The sequence below is a fragment of the Euprymna scolopes genome, chromosome 33, assembly GCF_053919585.1.
Source record: "Euprymna scolopes isolate OS-2025 chromosome 33, ASM5391958v1, whole genome shotgun sequence".
Lineage (NCBI taxonomy): Eukaryota > Metazoa > Mollusca > Cephalopoda > Sepiida > Sepiolidae > Euprymna > Euprymna scolopes.
This window is the reverse complement of record NC_136514.1, coordinates 73,473,051-73,490,818: the sequence shown is the minus strand read 5'-3', so window position 1 is coordinate 73,490,818 and position 17,768 is coordinate 73,473,051. Positions and strand designations below refer to the sequence as shown.

General features: G+C 33.6%; 1 protein-coding gene across 2 annotated transcripts in view; it reads right to left on the bottom strand.

Moving 5' to 3' along the window:
* The window catches only part of LOC145258296 (uncharacterized), a 944,200-nt gene that overhangs the window by 238,144 nt on the left and 688,288 nt on the right, over nucleotides 1-17,768 (bottom strand). For both annotated transcript variants that reach the window (XM_080116333.1, XM_080116334.1), the window contains exon 3: nucleotides 14,795-14,915. In XM_080116333.1, coding sequence (XP_079972459.1) covers nucleotides 14,795-14,915 — 121 coding nt within the window. The remainder of the gene's footprint in view (nucleotides 1-14,794; nucleotides 14,916-17,768) is intronic.

The window sequence follows — 17,768 nt, the reverse complement described above, 5'->3', positions numbered from 1 at the left end:
TTGAGACCTTAATTAACCATGCTCTAGTCCATCACCTTACAGATGCTAAACTTCTGACTGACAAACAATATGGATTTAGACAAGCCCGTTCCACAGCAGACATCCTAACTGTAATCTCTAAACGTATATACCATTAACTGGACAAAGCGGGGGAGGGCAGAGCGGTAGCTCTAGATATATCTAAGGCTTTTGACAGGGTATGGCATGAGGGTCTCCTTAGGAAAATCAGATCATACGGTATCACTGGTAGAATACTTAACATAATTAAATCCTTCTTAGATAAGAGAAAAATCCAGGTTGTCCTCGACGGTCGTACATCCAAACAATATGATATAAATGGGGGAGTGCCCCAAGGTTCTATCCTTGGACCTCTATTGTTCCTGATATTCATAAATGACCTCCCAGACAAAATTGCCTCTGAGATGAGTATATATGCTGATGACACTACACTCTATGGCAGGCACGACAGGAAGACGAATGAACACATTTCTAAAGAAATGGCAGAAACACTAGAGGAAGACCTCCAATCTGTGGTGGAATGGGGACAAAAGTGGTTGGTCGCGTTCAATGCCGCCAAGACTAAACTAGTTTCATTCAATAATCACAAGAAACCCTCTCTACCACCTATAGCAATGGCCAACGACTCTTTATCTGAGCGTATATCTTTCAAACTCCTTGGCCTAACGTTCACAGGAAACATGAGTTGGAACAATTACATTGAAAGCATTGGCAGGGATGCTGCAAGAAAGGTGGGCTCTCTCTACCGTGCTAGAAAACTACTAACACCCGAAAGTATCCTTACCTCTATAAGGCCACCATTTGCCCATGTATGGAGTATTGCTGCCACATCTGGGCTGGTGCATCTGTTACTAGTCTCTCGCTCCTTGACAAGGTTCAAAAGAGAGTCGCAAACCTGATAGGCCCTGAACTGGCATCTAAGCTTCAGCCTCTGTCCCATCGACGAAATGTTGCATCCCTCTGCCTTTTCTACAAGTATTTTAATGGTGAATGCTCTGACGAACTGCAATCATTTGTGCCCCCACGACATGAGCACCCTCGACAAACCCGACAGGCTGCTAAATCCCACCCCCACACTGTAGAGATCCCTAGATGTAAAAGATCTTTTTACTCCAATAGTTTCTTCCCTAGAACCGCTACTCTGGAATTCCATTCCAGGTCCCTTCTTCCCCAACAGTACTGACGTGCAGAAGTTCAAGTGTAACGTGAACCGACATCTTGCTGCCAAAATCCCTACATAGTACCCCAGTAGTTGTTGCCCCTGATAGTAGCCCCCTACACCAAAGTGGCAATTTGCCTTGTTTGGGGTGAAAATGTAAAAAAAAAAAAAAAAAAAAGGTGAAGGTGCACAAAGTCTCAAATATTTGCCAGCTCTGTGACGTCGTAATTGAAAAGTGGAAGAGCATTCCAGTGGCTAAATGTGAAGGTCTGGTAAACTCCATGCACAGGAGACTAAAAAGCAGTTTTGAATAATGATGGTTGCCACACAAAATATTGAGAGTTGATATGTTGTACGTTAATATTGATAACTTTTCGTGAGGGATGTACTCACTTTTGTTGCCAGGGATTTAGCGTTTCATTACTATATTTTGAGTAATGTTAAGGGGGAAAATAAATTAACTCTGTTATATATGCTGCAGACAGACTACTTTTCTATTGTGTCAAAAATAGTTTTTTTCAGTGTTGTCTCATGAAGAGATATCCTAAAATATTTGAAGAAATGTGAGGGGTGTACTCATTTTTGTGGTACACTGTATATATATATATATATATATATATATATATATATATATATATATATATATATATAATATTTAAGATAATCCTATGTGTAACAATTAGGAAATTATGGTTAAGTGAGTACTAAGTCTATTAAAGATAATACTTTTTACTGATGAGATGATCACTAAAGTGTCCCTGCATATTATTAATTTCTGTCGTAAGAGATTCAGTACTAAGTGAGTTTATTGTAAATAACCGCTAAATAGAAAAGTGAAAAGGAGAATTTATTTTAATTGTGATTATTCGGACGACTGTTCTTTACTTGAGTGGATCTTCACGTATGTCTTGTCGAGCTCGGTAATCTGCAGAGAATTTCGAACATAATCTTTCATTTAATCTATAGGGCTATATGACAAAGTAAAATTCTTAAGTAATTCGCAACAGTATCTTTCGTATTGCCCATACAGAGGATTGAACTTCAAAAACTCAGAATAATGTCACTTACAACTGAATTACTTAGTACTTTATGCACTACGCCACAAATCCGAATAATCAAAATGATCCAAATTATCAATCCTCATAATTGAAAGTTTTTTTTAAAAACATAGCTCAATCTCCAAACCAAGGAATATTTTAGCATGTATTTTGTGATTATGTATAAAAAAAAACCTTGGTGAAACAAATGTTGATTTACATAGCTTTAGTATCTTTACAAAAGGAACTTTATAAAAAGACATTTGTGTATGTATGTTTGTGTGCGTGTGTTTGTGTGTGAGTTCCTTCCCTATGGACTCGAAAACTGCTCGGCCGATTTTTAGGAAAATTTACACGAAAGGTACTTTATGTGCCTGGCAATGTTCTTACGTAGGTTTTGTATCGGAATGTCTCCGATAAGTATCGATAATCGAAATAATCCGATAACAGAAGAAACAGACGATTTTGACCGAAGTGAACACCTTATACAGCCTAACACCACGAGTGCATTTGAGAAGTTTTATTACAACACAAGCATGAAGGCTCGATATATAAAACCAACAGTAGGAACTTTGATATGACAGGGGCGCGTTCGAAATGAATGTTTCTGTTTAAAACACAATTGCACTATGATGCTTAACTTTTTTCATTTTAAACTTAAATTCAAGCCATTATCACCGAATAAACAGTAAGGCCAGGCATATAAAATCAATAGTAGGTTCTTTGATATGATCGTTTAAAATTAATGTTTCAATTTAAAGCACAATTGAAGCATGATACTTGACTTTTGCATTTGAAACTTTCTTTCAAGCCATTATGTAATAATATAAAAATAATTTTATAAAATCAACAGTAGGTTCTCTACAGTGCAATGTAAAACACAATGTATTGTGCTCTAAATTACTGCGGGAGGCATGTGAAGCTTCCACCCGGTGCACTACGATGCGTCACAACCTAGAGCAGGCAACTAACCGATTTGATTGAAAAATGGTCGATTTCACCGATTTCGATGACAATAAAAATATGGGAGTGTGAAACATTCATTGATTATCATTCCATCTCGAGCAATAGACAATAATCGATAAAAATACGATAAAGATTCATTTTAGGTTTCAATTTGTCCGAAAATAATAATAATAAAAAGCTCGACACATGGATACATATTGGCGGTTGAAGAAGTTGTTTATCAGCGATATCGGATGGATATTTGAAGGGTGAATAAAAAAAAACCCCAAAAAAACAAAGATTACCAATTTCGAAAATCTCATTTACGTTTTCTGATCGACATTATCTCCATTAACGTTCAACACTTACTGGCATTTGTCAGCAATGCATTATGTTGCCATGGTGATAAGATAAAGACAACCGACAAAGAAAAACTGTTAATATCGAAAGCTTAACACCGGATGGGCACATCTCTATTATAATAAAATATTTGGTGCCTTTTAGGCATTTTAAGCTACAAAAATTCTCGACAGAATTTCAGTCAACCTGCAATGAAGCAATCTTGATATGCATAATGCAACGTAATACGAAGAAAACCTATACTACTACTACTACTACTACTACTACTAAAACACTCAGGTTCCATAACCGATGGACCTTATTGCCCAAGAGTTTTATGTAGTACTCATATATGCAAAATGTGTCACACGGGTGGAGTTACAACAATAACAACAAAAACTACTTCTACTACTACTACTACTACTACTACTGTCAATGCTAATAATAAAACAGTAAACGTTGGTGAGTTTTCGGATAATTTGTTGAAGATCTTCGTCACAAATATTAAAAAATGACTATTGCCAACAATGCTCTGCCATTAATGCGCAGTTCGCGCACACGCCCATGACCTACTTTTTGTAGTGATGCTTGGACATGTGTCGGCTTAGGGTAATGGTTATATTAGCGTTAAGTTAGGATTAAGCTTGAGGTTAGGGTTAGGTTGTATAAAGTGAAAAATGTCTCACATGGGAGGAAATACACTATCACTATTACTACAACTACTACTACTAATAGTTTTACAACTACTACTGCTACCACTATCGCTACCACTACCAATACTACTACTACTACTACTACTACTACTGCTGGCGAGCCAATGCTAAAAAAGAGTAGTTGTGCAGTATAAAGACCGTGCTATCGTCGGAATCTCCCGGGTGGCTTATGGAAAACGTCGAATGGTGTCGAACGAAAGTTTTGTGATTTTTTTTTTCGTGCAAATGCTTTCAAATTGTTTCAGTGAAAATTATTATTTCTTTTCAATTCGAATTCAATGAAAAAAAAATCGAAATTGTTATTAATTGTAGGTTGCTTTTTGATGAGGATAACTATTAAACCATAGTTAGTTATACATCTTAGTCATTAAAAAAAAGTAGAAAGTGGAACATTCAGCAACTTCGTAACGCGTGTTTCCCATATTTCGTACTTTAATCTTCACATTCCGTGAACGATGATTCTGACAAAGGAGAAATAATTGCAGTTTACTGGATCTAATTTTATTTATCCAACACCAATCATCCATCTGGCTAGCTTTTGACCTTGAAATAATCTTTTCAACTGGCTTCATGCTTTGTTTCGAAAGATTTTCAATTTGAAAAGAAATTACACTAAATGATTCTATCTGTTTAAGTCGGCCTTTATCGCGTCAACATCTGCAAATTTAGATCTCGCCCGCAAAAGCGAAACAAGATGACATGCGTGACCCAAAGAATGGTGTCAATTCATTTCCACGAGATGAAATTCTGTGACGATTTTAAAACGACAATCAATCGCATTTATTCATTTTTTTTTTCTGAAATAACTCACGCAAATTAAACAAATTAAAAAATTCATGGCAACGTTTTACTATTTTCGGAAATATCGTAATTCTAATGTTCTTCTTGCAATCGAAATTATTGATAATTAAACTCAAATCAAATCAAATAAATTGATTTGTGATATTTGAGTCAAATAAGAGACGAAAATAGCGACTCCGTGCATTAAAATATTGAATAGAAAAATTTGCTCGAATCTGTGAAGACTATTTCGTAATTTTAATTTGAAAACCAAATAATGTTATATCTCTATTTTTATTTATTAACATTTTTTTTTCTAAGACTTTCGGTGTTAATACAACTTACTCATAGAAGAAAAGTTTTTTTTCCTTCATTTTATACACGAGTATTAACCCGATGGGATCGTCACTCATTGAGAGAAAATCGTATACGTCCGTTGTTGCTGGCGATTGTTGTAAAGTCTAAGTCGCTGGAAAGATCGAGTCAGACTTTACAACAACATCGGGTGTGTCCATATTCTCTCTCCATGAGGTGCCGACATCTAAAATTAATATGCAAACGCATACGAAATGCGAGATATCTATCTATCTTCTATACTCCTATAAAATATCTTGCTTATATGCATATTCTTTTAAACATTCATTTTAATTAATTCCCTATTAGTTTTTTCGGTTTTCTTATGGGATGATCATCTTTAGTTAACTATTACGTATAATTATATTCATGCAGTTATTCTACATGATTTATACTTGAATAATATTTGCGTAAAAAGTTTACAGTAAACACAAAATAGTTTCCATATATATTTATGTATACGTATATATTTTTGTTTAACAAATTTTGCCTACCAAATTCCTTCTAGAGTTTTTGGTCTACAGACATGAAACTTCATATATAAGGTATTTGTATCCATGCAAAACTTTATATTTGGGTTTTACCCGGGAAAAATCGGTGCAAAAGTGAGAAAATTAAAAAAAAAAAAAATTGCCACGTGAAGTTCGAATGCCGGCATTACGAATGCATAAAGTAGTAACTATTGGTTTATGTTTTAATTTTTAGCCTTGCATTATAAATGTCTTCATGACGACAGAGGCAAAAATAAATCGTGAACTGAACGCTTTGGTTTCGATTCTCGGCGCACGAGTCTTTTTTATTTACTTTTTAAATCATTATTATATATTGCGTCCAATATCTATGTACCTATAAAAAGCTTGTCTGTGTACTCTTGCCTACTGTACATATTCACGCTGTTTTATATATACACTAGCATGGGTTCCCGGCGTTGCCCGAGTATTTGGAGGTGTATGTTGAGCAAAAAAAAAAAAGCGGTAATTTTTTTAACTTTGACACCTATTATGACCCCTTAAAATTTATTGTTTTGGGCTCAAATCAAATTTTTAAGTTAGATCCACGTCCAAGGAACCTATATCTAAAATTTCAAGTGTTAAGACCCCAAATTGTCGGAGGAGTTTTGTAGAGTTCTCAAAGGTCAAATCGTTGATTTTTGACCCCTTAACAGCCATATTTCTGGCTGAAAAACGACCACAAACATTTTCCCAAACTTTAGTACCCTGTATATCAAATTTCGGTTCTGTAGACTTAAAATTGACAGAGTCATTTCGTAGGGAAATGTACACAATCAGACACAAAGACACACAGATACACAGACACGTTAACTTTTATAGATATACTAGCATGGGTGCCCGGCGTTGCACAGGTATTTGGAGGTGTATATTGAGCCAAAAAAAAAAAAAAAAGAAAAAAAGAAAAAGAAAAAAAGCGGTCAATTTAAAAATGGACGTGTTTGTCTGTCTGTGTGCCTGTATACAGTATCCTTCACAATAACTCTGTCAATTTATAGTCTACAGACTCGAAATTTTGTATACAGGGTACTGAGATTTGGAAAAATCTATGTGATCGGTTTTCGGCCAGAAAATTGGCTGTTAAGGGGTCAAAGTTCAGCGATTTGGCCTTTGAAAACTCTACAAAACTCCTCTGACAATTTTGGGTCTAAACACTTGAAATTTTAGATATAGGTTCCTTGGACATGGATCTAACTTAATAACTCGATTAGAGCCCAAAACAATAAATTTTAAGGAGTCATAAATGGTGTCAAAATTTAAAAAAATTGACCGTTTTTTTTGTTTTTGTTTTGCTCAGCATATACCTCCACACACCCGGGAAACGCCGGGCACCCATGCTTGTATATATATAAAAGTGAACGTGTCTGTGTGTGTGTGTGTGTGTGTGTCTGTCTGTTTGTCTGTGTACATTTCCCTGCACAATAACTTTGTCAATTTTAAGTCTACAAACTCGAAATTTGATATAGTGGGGACTGAGATTTTGGGAAAATCTTTGTAATCCGTTTTCGGCCAGAAATTTGGCTGTTAAGGGGTCAAAGTTCAACCATTTGACCTTTGAGAACTCTACCAAACTCCTCCGACAATTTTGGGTCTAAACACTTGAAATCTTAGATATAGGTTCCTTGGAAATGGCTCTAACTTAATAACTGGATTTGAACCCAAAACAATAAATGTTAAGTGGTCATAATACGGGTCAAATTAAAAAAAAAATTGACCTCTGCGGTTTCTATCAAATTACTCAGACAATTTCTGGTTTAAAAATTTGAAATTTTACATAAAAGATATTCAGAGGTAGCGCAAGGTTTTTAATCGGTTTGGGTCGAAAATTTGAGCTACAAATATATAAATGTATGTATGTATGTTTGCATGTCTGCCTGAAATCTTCGACAGAGGCGACGGATTTTCACAAGATCAGTATCGTTTATAAGATCGATCCTTAAGACGACAAATATCGAAAGAATAGTTAAACACATTAATTTCTTCACCCTCAACTTGGCACTTTTCTACGGGGAGGGGTCGCTTTTTCACTGATATTTTCGAAAGTCATTCTCTCTTTTCGATTGTCTAGCCTTAATTTAAGCCTACGTCACTTCAGGTTTGGTGGTCGTCGTAACAGCAAAGACGTGACGTTTTTTCCTATTCTTTTCCTCCTTCACGGTACGGGTTCGAGCCTGCCTTCCTGCTACCACATTTTTTTTGCTCAACACACACCTTCAAACACCCGGACAACGCCGGGGCCCCATGCTAGTATATATATATATATATATATATATATATATATATATATATATATATATATATATATATATATATATATATATATGTGTGTGTGCACATAAAGTTATGAACAGTTGATAGTCTCTGAGCAAAGCCGGGCTTAGCTGCTAAGTAATTAAAAGAAAATAATATTTAATTCTCAAAATGACCCTTATATTATGAATGAATTTTACCAGCCTAGTTTTAAAAAATATGCGACTGCATATTTTGTTAGTCTATTTCTAGAGCAATTTATTTCTGCGATAACACATATTTACTTATCCGAACCCATTCCTGTTTTGAAAGTTATAGGAACTAAAGAATGTTTATTACATTGGCGGTCTATAATATATATCTATAATATATCTCTATAGGTACCTCCAACGCGTGTTACAGTTTTAACCCCTGCCGTGTGTTACACCATGTAACTGTAATTTAATTTAATATTATTATCCTAACTTTTTTACTATTTAAAAGAAGCTTCAAGTAAACTGCTAATATTTATTTAATTTTTTTACAGCATACAAAAAAAAAAAATGAAAATGAGAAACAAAAATCGTGTTTACATCATCGACGCTTTAAAACAACGTTCCTATGTAGTGACGTTTTTGAAGCAGTTGACATACCCATGTTTTAAAAATCTAGCAAAAATCAAATACTCGCCACATTTTCTTGAAATTTTCGATATTTATATATTATTATAAAAACTTACATAATAAAAGCAGATTTTGTTAAATATATTAGAGGAAATATTTTTAGGTGTTGTATCCCCCCATATTGAATGTTTCGAAAGCTAAACAAAATAAATGTTGATCAATAAAAATGTCAACATTTTTTTTAAAGTTGAAAGGATCAAATAATTAAAAAATAGTTAATTTTTTATTATTATAAAATCCCGTTATTTATTTCACTTACCTCAAAGTCGTAAATAAAATTAGATATAAAACCAATATTAATATGTTAAAGAAAATAAACACTTTTTCTTGATATATTTTTTCTCGGTAACATAATTATTTAAATTACAACAAAAAAACAGAATTCTGAAAAGTAATTACATTTAAAAGCTTTAAATAATATTAAAGTCAAATATTACGCGATATGAAGTTCAAACGGAGACTTTTTTTATAACAGGTTTCCAATATTAAAAAAATATATTCGTATAATAGAGTATATGACTTGAGATAATAAAAATTACAAATACAAAATCGACATAAAAAAGTTCGTTTTGATTTAATTATTTAAAATGATAGAGGGTGATCCTTATTTTCTGGCGCCTTTTTCGAAAAATGTACAGAGGCCTGTAAGCAACACTATCTTTAGATACATAAGTGTCAACAGAAGATGTCAAAATTAATTTTATTTTATTAACTCTCGTATGTGTAGTTTATTAGAAAATCTATTTGTTTTACAATGTAAATATGAAAATCCAATAGCTGAAAAAAAAAATCGTTACTTCTATTAACACTTATAGCGCCAATGTTCATCCATAGAAATTGACTCAGAAAATAGTAAACACACGAAATGACGACGTTGCTATTATTGTATAAAACGTTGACGTTTTACAAACAGGTTTAGTGGTGTCTATATATCTATAATATATATCAATAATATATTTCCATAATATATATATAGCTATGATATATAGATGCTATTTGTTTTTGTTTTTGCGATACGTTTTGAATGAATTCAGTTATTTACGAAAGTGCATTTTTACCTAAATGCGAGTTGGGAATAATTTTCCCTTTAACCAAATATATATATATATATATATATATATATATATATATATATATATATATATATAACTCTTCTCCTTGCCACAGGACTCAAGCAGTGCCGATTCAGTTGCCTCACAATCACACGCGTACCTACCCTTACAGGAGGTATCCATTGTCTCCTGAGACTGAACGGAAGCATTGATTACTTCATCTATCTTAAATATCTTACTCAATCTGAAAAGCCCGCTAACTTTACATGTACTTAAATCATGGGAGATTCTTTTAAATCAGTTTTCATTTTGTTGTTTCGTAACAACATAATTAACATTTCTATGTCAATGATTGAGATTGTCGTAACTGTAAACTTTGATACAACGTCTAGGACTACTCGGCCATATGTCACTAGGACAATTCTTAGTTGGTTTTTGTTAATGTTAAACCTATGTTGTTATTCAAGGTTTTCTCTCTCTATAAGAGGTGTCCAAATTGCATTCAGCTCTATGCTTGGTTTGCTCAGTAGGTTGTTATGTCCGAGCATGAGAGCTGTTTCTTTAAGTTTTCTCACTTTCCAGTGGGTCTCTCTGTTTATTATTTTTGCTTCATCCCATAGGGGGCGATGGTCCCCTCTCTCCATCCAGACATGGTTGGCTATACCCGTCTCCCCTTTAGTTACCGTTTTTCGGTGTAAAAAAAGTAACATTAAAAAACCCCCAGAGAATTAGCAACTATATTCCAGAGCCTAGCTGGAGTCCGAACAAGGTACCCCCGTAATAATAATAAAGGGTTGGGTTCGAGAGTCCTAACAAACTGTTCCCCAGTTCGATACAAAACACCTGATGAAGGCCGGAGGGCAAAGCGGCCGAAACGTTGTGACGATAACAACCAAGATGAGGAAATCAGTCCGACAATCTCAATCAATGAAAACACCTCATCTCAAAAATACAGATAATTAATATTTCTATGTCAAAATGATATTTTTGTCACATGTTATTTTGCCAATTAAAATTTTTTTTTTTCTACAAATTTGTTTTTGGTGAGAAGTAAAATATATAGTCACCAACATAATTGATAATTGATGGTTAAAAGATGCTGTGAAAAATTAATTCGATCCATAAACCAATCGATAATTTCGCAAATAGATCTTTACAAAAGATGCCAGGTTAGATTAAGAACAAGAAGAGCGTAAAATGAAATTAGCGAGACATTTTTGGGAACTATCCGATGACATATTTAACCAAATTTAACTTGTATATAATAATAGTCCAACGATGGAGTATTGCTGCCACATCTGGACAAGATCTGCTAGAAAGTCTTATCCTGCCTTTACAGAGTTCAAAATACACTTCGTAGCCTCGTAGGAGATGCCCTTTTTTCTTCTCTGCAACCTCTTTCTCACAGAAGAGATGTAGCGAACCTTTCTCTGCTTTATCCTTTTTTTCATGGCAAGTGCTCGCTTGAACTCCAATATATGGTCCCCACCCCTCGCAAAAATTTTACGAAAAACACTCATCTATCTGAAACCACTATCAATAATTTCCACCACTCTTTATCTGTGCCTAAACCTAAACGTAGATTCCATGAACAAAGCTTCTTTCTTAGAACTGCACACCTGTCGAACTCACTTCGGTTGGCCTGCTTTCTAGCTAAATACAATATGGTCGTAAAAAAAGTTCTCGATGAGCCGTTCCCTTAAGTAATCCAACTTTCCAAATTTACACTAACGATTAATATGATATTGTCCCATTGACTACTATACACTCTAGCCCTTATTCTCATGCCATAATCGAATATTCTGCAAGCACAAAATAACGGAAAACATTAAAATATGTTTATAAATATTCCTTACGTTAACGGACCTGTCTTAAATTGCTAACACAGAATGCTCAGGTGCTCCTCCTTTAAATTGAAAACGCGGCTCTCCATTTCAAAGACGCTGCCATTTTGATTCTTTTTAAACCGCTTCGTGAATTAAAAAAAAAAATTTTTTTACAAACTACTTAACAAACCAATGAACTTTTCTACCATAAAAGTAACTTTTATTTATATGGTAACATTTATTTCTTGTATATTTATATTATTCTATACGTAACATTTTCTCTTTGTAAGGAAACATCATTTTGTTGGTCACTCTTGTCTACGAATGGAAACAAAGTTGATATAAAAATCATTTTTTCGCGAAAATTCTCTTTACTTTCATCATCTTTTGCTTAGGGTAAAATTTTTATCAAAACCTATCTCTTTACAACCCCCTCTTTTTCATAATCTATCATACTTTCATCAATCACCGTCCATTTTCTGTAGGCTGTTTTTGAACCCAGTCAACGATGGGTACTTCTGCTAGTATTATATATAAAGGAATTAATTTATCGACCGAACAAAGGTTGTTAACCAGGGTGCACAAAGAGGCTGAATGGGTTTGTTAAACAACAAAAATTGAGCACAGTTTATGGGCAGTTTTAGGCGTGGTCGTGAATTTTGTGACAGTTTACGACGGTTGGGAATAATTTGCAGACAGTCTTGCGTTTGCGACAGTTGACAATGGTTTTAAGTTGATGAAAGTTGCGAGTTGGACATAGTAGAACGCAGATTGTAGTTCGGAGCAGATGGGAAAATGAATTAATCAACCGACGCAAATGACTATCGAGGTGTGGATTGCAGCGATAGAGTGTCGATTGTATTACACCAACTCACAGTGAAAATGTTTTTTAGCAAAATGTGTCGGAATGTGTGCTTTATCTATTTTATTTTTTATAATTGTGAGCCACTGCACACTTCTCGGCAATCGCAATTGTGAGAGACAACGACATAGCAGAAGAGAAAATAAATAAGAAGACCACAAACCAGAGTTGGGTTTGGCAGTTGTCGAGCGAGGCGTGGTATTAGTCATAATCAAGCACATTTTCAAAATCTATGTACGTCTAAATTCCGCGTCGTCTGTAAAGTCTGTAACCCAGAAGTCATGGCCTATCTATGTTACAGACTAAGGACTATAGGTCGATAGCGATTAAGTTAGCTAGTGTGAATTTTGACAAGGGTCACATTTAGTGCATATCAGGATAAATTTAATTTGTAAACAAAATCGTTTCTAGAGGTAGGTAACGTATAGTTGATGCAGGGGCAGCATGTCAAGCGCCGTAGTAAAACAGTCGAACGATACCGAATGACGGCATATTTTCGAGCTACGAGGAACAAAGTTTTTCACTTGAGTTTCTACATGAAAGTCGTGCGAATAAAATACTGCCAATTATATAGAAAGATTGTAATCTAAGGCGAATTTTCTTCGATCCTTTTGTCCGTCTACGTCACTCATTTCAGTTATGTTAGGAAGTTCAGAAGTAAATAATTAGTTGCCAGAATATAAGTCTCCTTCTTCTGGGTACATTTTATTAAAATAAAAACTTGAAGAAAACTCAGCAAATGTCTCCTTGTGTTACTTTCTTCGTCAAGAGAAGCTTATTTCTAGATGAAAATGCGACGATGAAAGGAAGCAGAAAATGCGTAATAGACCAGCACCAATAAACACCAACAAGTTCTTTATTTTATTATTGAAAATGTAACATTTATCCGCCTTCAAAGATCACAAAGCAAATGAAAATACTGCAACATCATCTGCGAATTAAGGCTTCTATCCGGAAGGAGAGCATTCTACAATCCTTGATTAAATAAAAAGATTTCGTTCAAATTTCTGTGCAGATTTCTTAGTTGAACAGAAAGTCCAGAGTTCAACAAGATACATCTAAAGAAGGACGGAAGTTACCTCGGTCGAAACGATGTGAAAATAACACTCAATATAAGAACAGTAGTCTGAATAAGCAAATAACACTAACAAACTGAAAGATATTATTGCTACATACGTAAGTAGCAATTAAGTAAGCTAGAGTGAATTTTGATAAAGGTCACATTAGTACATGTCAGGGTAAGCTAGTTACAAAAAAAATTGGACCCAAAGACGGATAAAATGAGTTGAAACAAGTGGTCAAACGAGCTAGACAAAACATATAGTTGAACCATTGTGGGAATATGATGACATCACATTTGTCGAGTGAGAGAGAAAAACGGTTTTTAAAAATGAATTTCTCACAGGAAGCCATACGGAGGAGATGCGGTCCAAGAATGTAGATTGAAACGTTTAATACGCCTAAGATAAAAAGCTTCTAGGCTTGACCTTTACTCCTGATCTGAAATGGAACATGTACATAAAATCCGTTGCCAAGGTCGCTGGAAAAATGATGGGATCCTTCTATCGATACAGTAAATATTTCACTGCTGATGCAATTCTCTAACTATGTAAGAGTCAGATCGTCCAAGGATGGAGTATTGTTGCCACATCTGGGCAGGAGCTGCTAGAAAGACCTTATCCTGCCCTGGCAGAGTTAAAAATAAACTTATTGTCTCGTAGTGGATGACTGTTTATCCTCCATGCAATCTCTTTCCAACAGAAGAGACGTTGCGTGCTTGTCTTTTCTTTATCGCTATTTTAATAGTAAGTGCTCGTCTAAGCTCTAATCTATAATCCTCCTCGCCAAACTTTCACGGGAAACACTTGTCTATCTGAAAACACTATCAATAATTTCACCAACTCTTTATCTGTGCCTAAACCTAAACGTAGATTCCATGAACAAAGATTCTTTCTTAGAACTTCATGTCTCTGGAACTGTCTTCCGTTATCCTGCTTTCCAGCTGACTACAATATGATCGTCTTCAAGTCCAATGTAAACAAGTTCTGGATGAGCGGTTCCCCTTAAGTAATCCAATTTACCAAATTTACACTTCTAACGGTAACTACGATAGTGTCCCATTGACTACTGTTAACACTTTAACCCTTATCCTCGAGTGGCCTTTGGGCCTTGATAAGTGGCGATTCCTATGTAAAACAAAATTATTTGGTTTCTTAATCGCTTGTCGGTAAGAACATAACTTGTGTTACCTTTCCTTGATGATAATATAACAAGTGATTGAAACTTACCTTCCATTCGTCAAATTTAATTTGAATCGGATTTGATACGTTCGTAATCCTGTCTCCAAATTCGATCGTGTTCGATGAAATTGAATCAGTCATCACTTCGTGTAATGTGCAGTTTTGATCACTGAAAAAAAAAGGAGAAAAGAATTCGACTTTAGCAACAAAAGTTATTTTTAAATCTTATATTTATGAACTCTACTTGACAAATTTGAAACATTAACCCATTAAATCCCAATTGTTTTACTATCGAATTGAAAGTTTATCTATATATTATATTTTATATAAATGAATTTCTCCAGAGTAATTATGCAGTAAGCAGTACTATATATATATATATATATATATATATATATATATATATATATATATATATATATATATATATATATATATATATATAATATATATATTATATATAGAGATACAAATAAATAGAAACATTAAAAATAAATAAATACACCTCTTTATCTAAAAAACATAATATTAAGAATACCCGAACAGTTTAAGACTGAAACGAAAAATCACAATACTAAAATCTAAGAATCCAAAAAATAAATATTAAAATTGAATGAAAACACCCCTACCCTTATTTCAGAGGAGCTGGTACCCCTCTCATCATACATACACATTAGTAACGACCTTGGATCACAGTTACCTTCCTAGGGAAGCAAATAACTTTATAATCCTATAAAACAGTACACACATTCTTCAAACCAATAAAAGAAAACACACACGCGCACACACACATCCTACCCTAAGGGAAAAAATGAGAAAAAACAAAGAAAGATAAATAAAAACACAAGCAGAAAGAGAGAGAGAGAGAGAGAGAGAGAGAGAGAGAGAGAGAGAGAGAGAGAGAGAGAGAGAGAGAGAGATAAGACAGTAGTGACCACAGCCCAATAAAACAGTAATAAAAATTGAATATACGAATGGAAAGTAGATTCACTTACACGTTCCCACCTCTCGGAAACATTTCAAATGAACTACGAAAATGTTCTTTTTATATCTTCAACACATCTTGAATATATTCTAAGCATTTTAAATAATTTCTGAAGAGGACGCTTCACAGAACGTCTGAAACGCGTTAAAAACGATTTCAATGATTTAAAAACATTATTACAATGATCTAAACATAATTTTCAATGAAAAACCAAGACACGAAATGATAAAATAATGTTAAAAAATACACATTGTTGGTGACCCCCCCCCACCTATTTAAATATACATCTTTCTCTCGTTGGAATTTATAAACCCATTTTATATAAATATATTATATATAATATATTATCGTATAGATTTTAAAAATAAATTATTTGGTGTCCTAGTTATTGGGTTGATGAAAACATTAATTTCTATTCATAACTTTATTAAAAACACAACACAAAATCTTTCTCATTTATTAGTATAGATAAACATTTCGGTAATTTCTTATTTAATTTTTAACTGTTAAATGAAAAAAATCAATTTGCCTTTCAACTTGCAGCATAGAAGTAAATCGCACCTTCATGAAAAAAAGCAAAAAGAAGATTGAAAAGCCGAACTATTTATTATCTTAAAATAGAAATTATCATTGAATAAAAGAAGAATTATTATGTTATTAAACAGAAGAAAACTGGACGCATTTTTAAAGCATTGTTTTCGTCTGATAAATGTATTGAAATGATAAATGTACTGAAATTTGAAAAACCCATTTACAATGTGTAATTCTTTTGTTTAAATAAAATTTCTTTTAAGCTTAGACTTTTGGAATATATTCCATTTTTAAGATTATATATTTTTCTTTTTCTTCATATTGTAAGAATGCTGTTCAAATTTTGGTGCGAAAGTCAAAGCACGCTTGTTATGAACGGAGATGGAGACACATTAAAAAGCATTGTTTTCGTATGATAATATTGAAATTTGAAAAACTATTAACAATTTATAATTCATAGTATTTGTATTATACAGATTATTGTTCACATCTTGCGGGTTATTCGCACAACGTTTCGGTCGATATAACCTCCCATCTTCTTCAGGTGTATCTTGCCGAACTCGAGAATCTTTCTCTCGAACTCTGGAATCTTTCTTTTGAACGCTGCACTCTTTCTTTTGAACGCTGCAATCTTTCTTTTGAACTGGAAAATCTTTCTTTTGAATTCTGCAATCTTTTTTTTTGAATTCGGGAATCTTTCCTTTGAACTCGTTAATTTTTCTCTCAAAATCGGGGATCTGTACGGAATTTAAATCAGAACCCATTTTTTGACCCACGGAGGTAACATGCTCTCGTAATATAATTGTATAGAAATCCTAAATAATTGACAGTTGTATTTTGAATGTCACCTGCACTGAAGATTGAACCTTCAACCTCCAGAACAATGTAACTTACAGCTGAATTTTTTCAAGTACTTGATTTACTGCGACACATGCCATTGTGGACTATATTAGTATTTCTCGATTTCGAAATTTCGTAAATATTCTCGATTTCGAAATTTCGTAAATATTCTCGAGTTCGAAATTTCGTAAATATTCTCGAGTTCGAAATTTCGTAAATATTCTCGATTTCGAAATTTCGTAAATATTCTCGATTTCGAAATTTCGTAAATATTCTCGATTTCGAAATTTCGTAAATATTCTCGATTTCGAAATTTCGTAAATATTCTCGATTTCGAAATTTCGTAAATATTCTCGATTTCGAAATTTCGTAAATATTCTCGATTTCGAAATTTCGTAAATATTCTCGATTTCGAAATTTCGTAAATATTCTCGAGTTCAAAATTTCGTAAATATTCTCGAGTTCGACAAGATACATTTGAAAAAAAGTCGAAAGTTACATGGATTGAAACGCTGTGCAAATAATACTTAAAATATTTCATTTTGAAAAAATCCAAATTGTACGAATTATCAATTTTTATCTAAAAAATTCAGAAACATTAACATTACTTTTTTTTCGTTAAATAAATAAAATATCTTTTTTAAAGACCAACATGCAAATTACTTA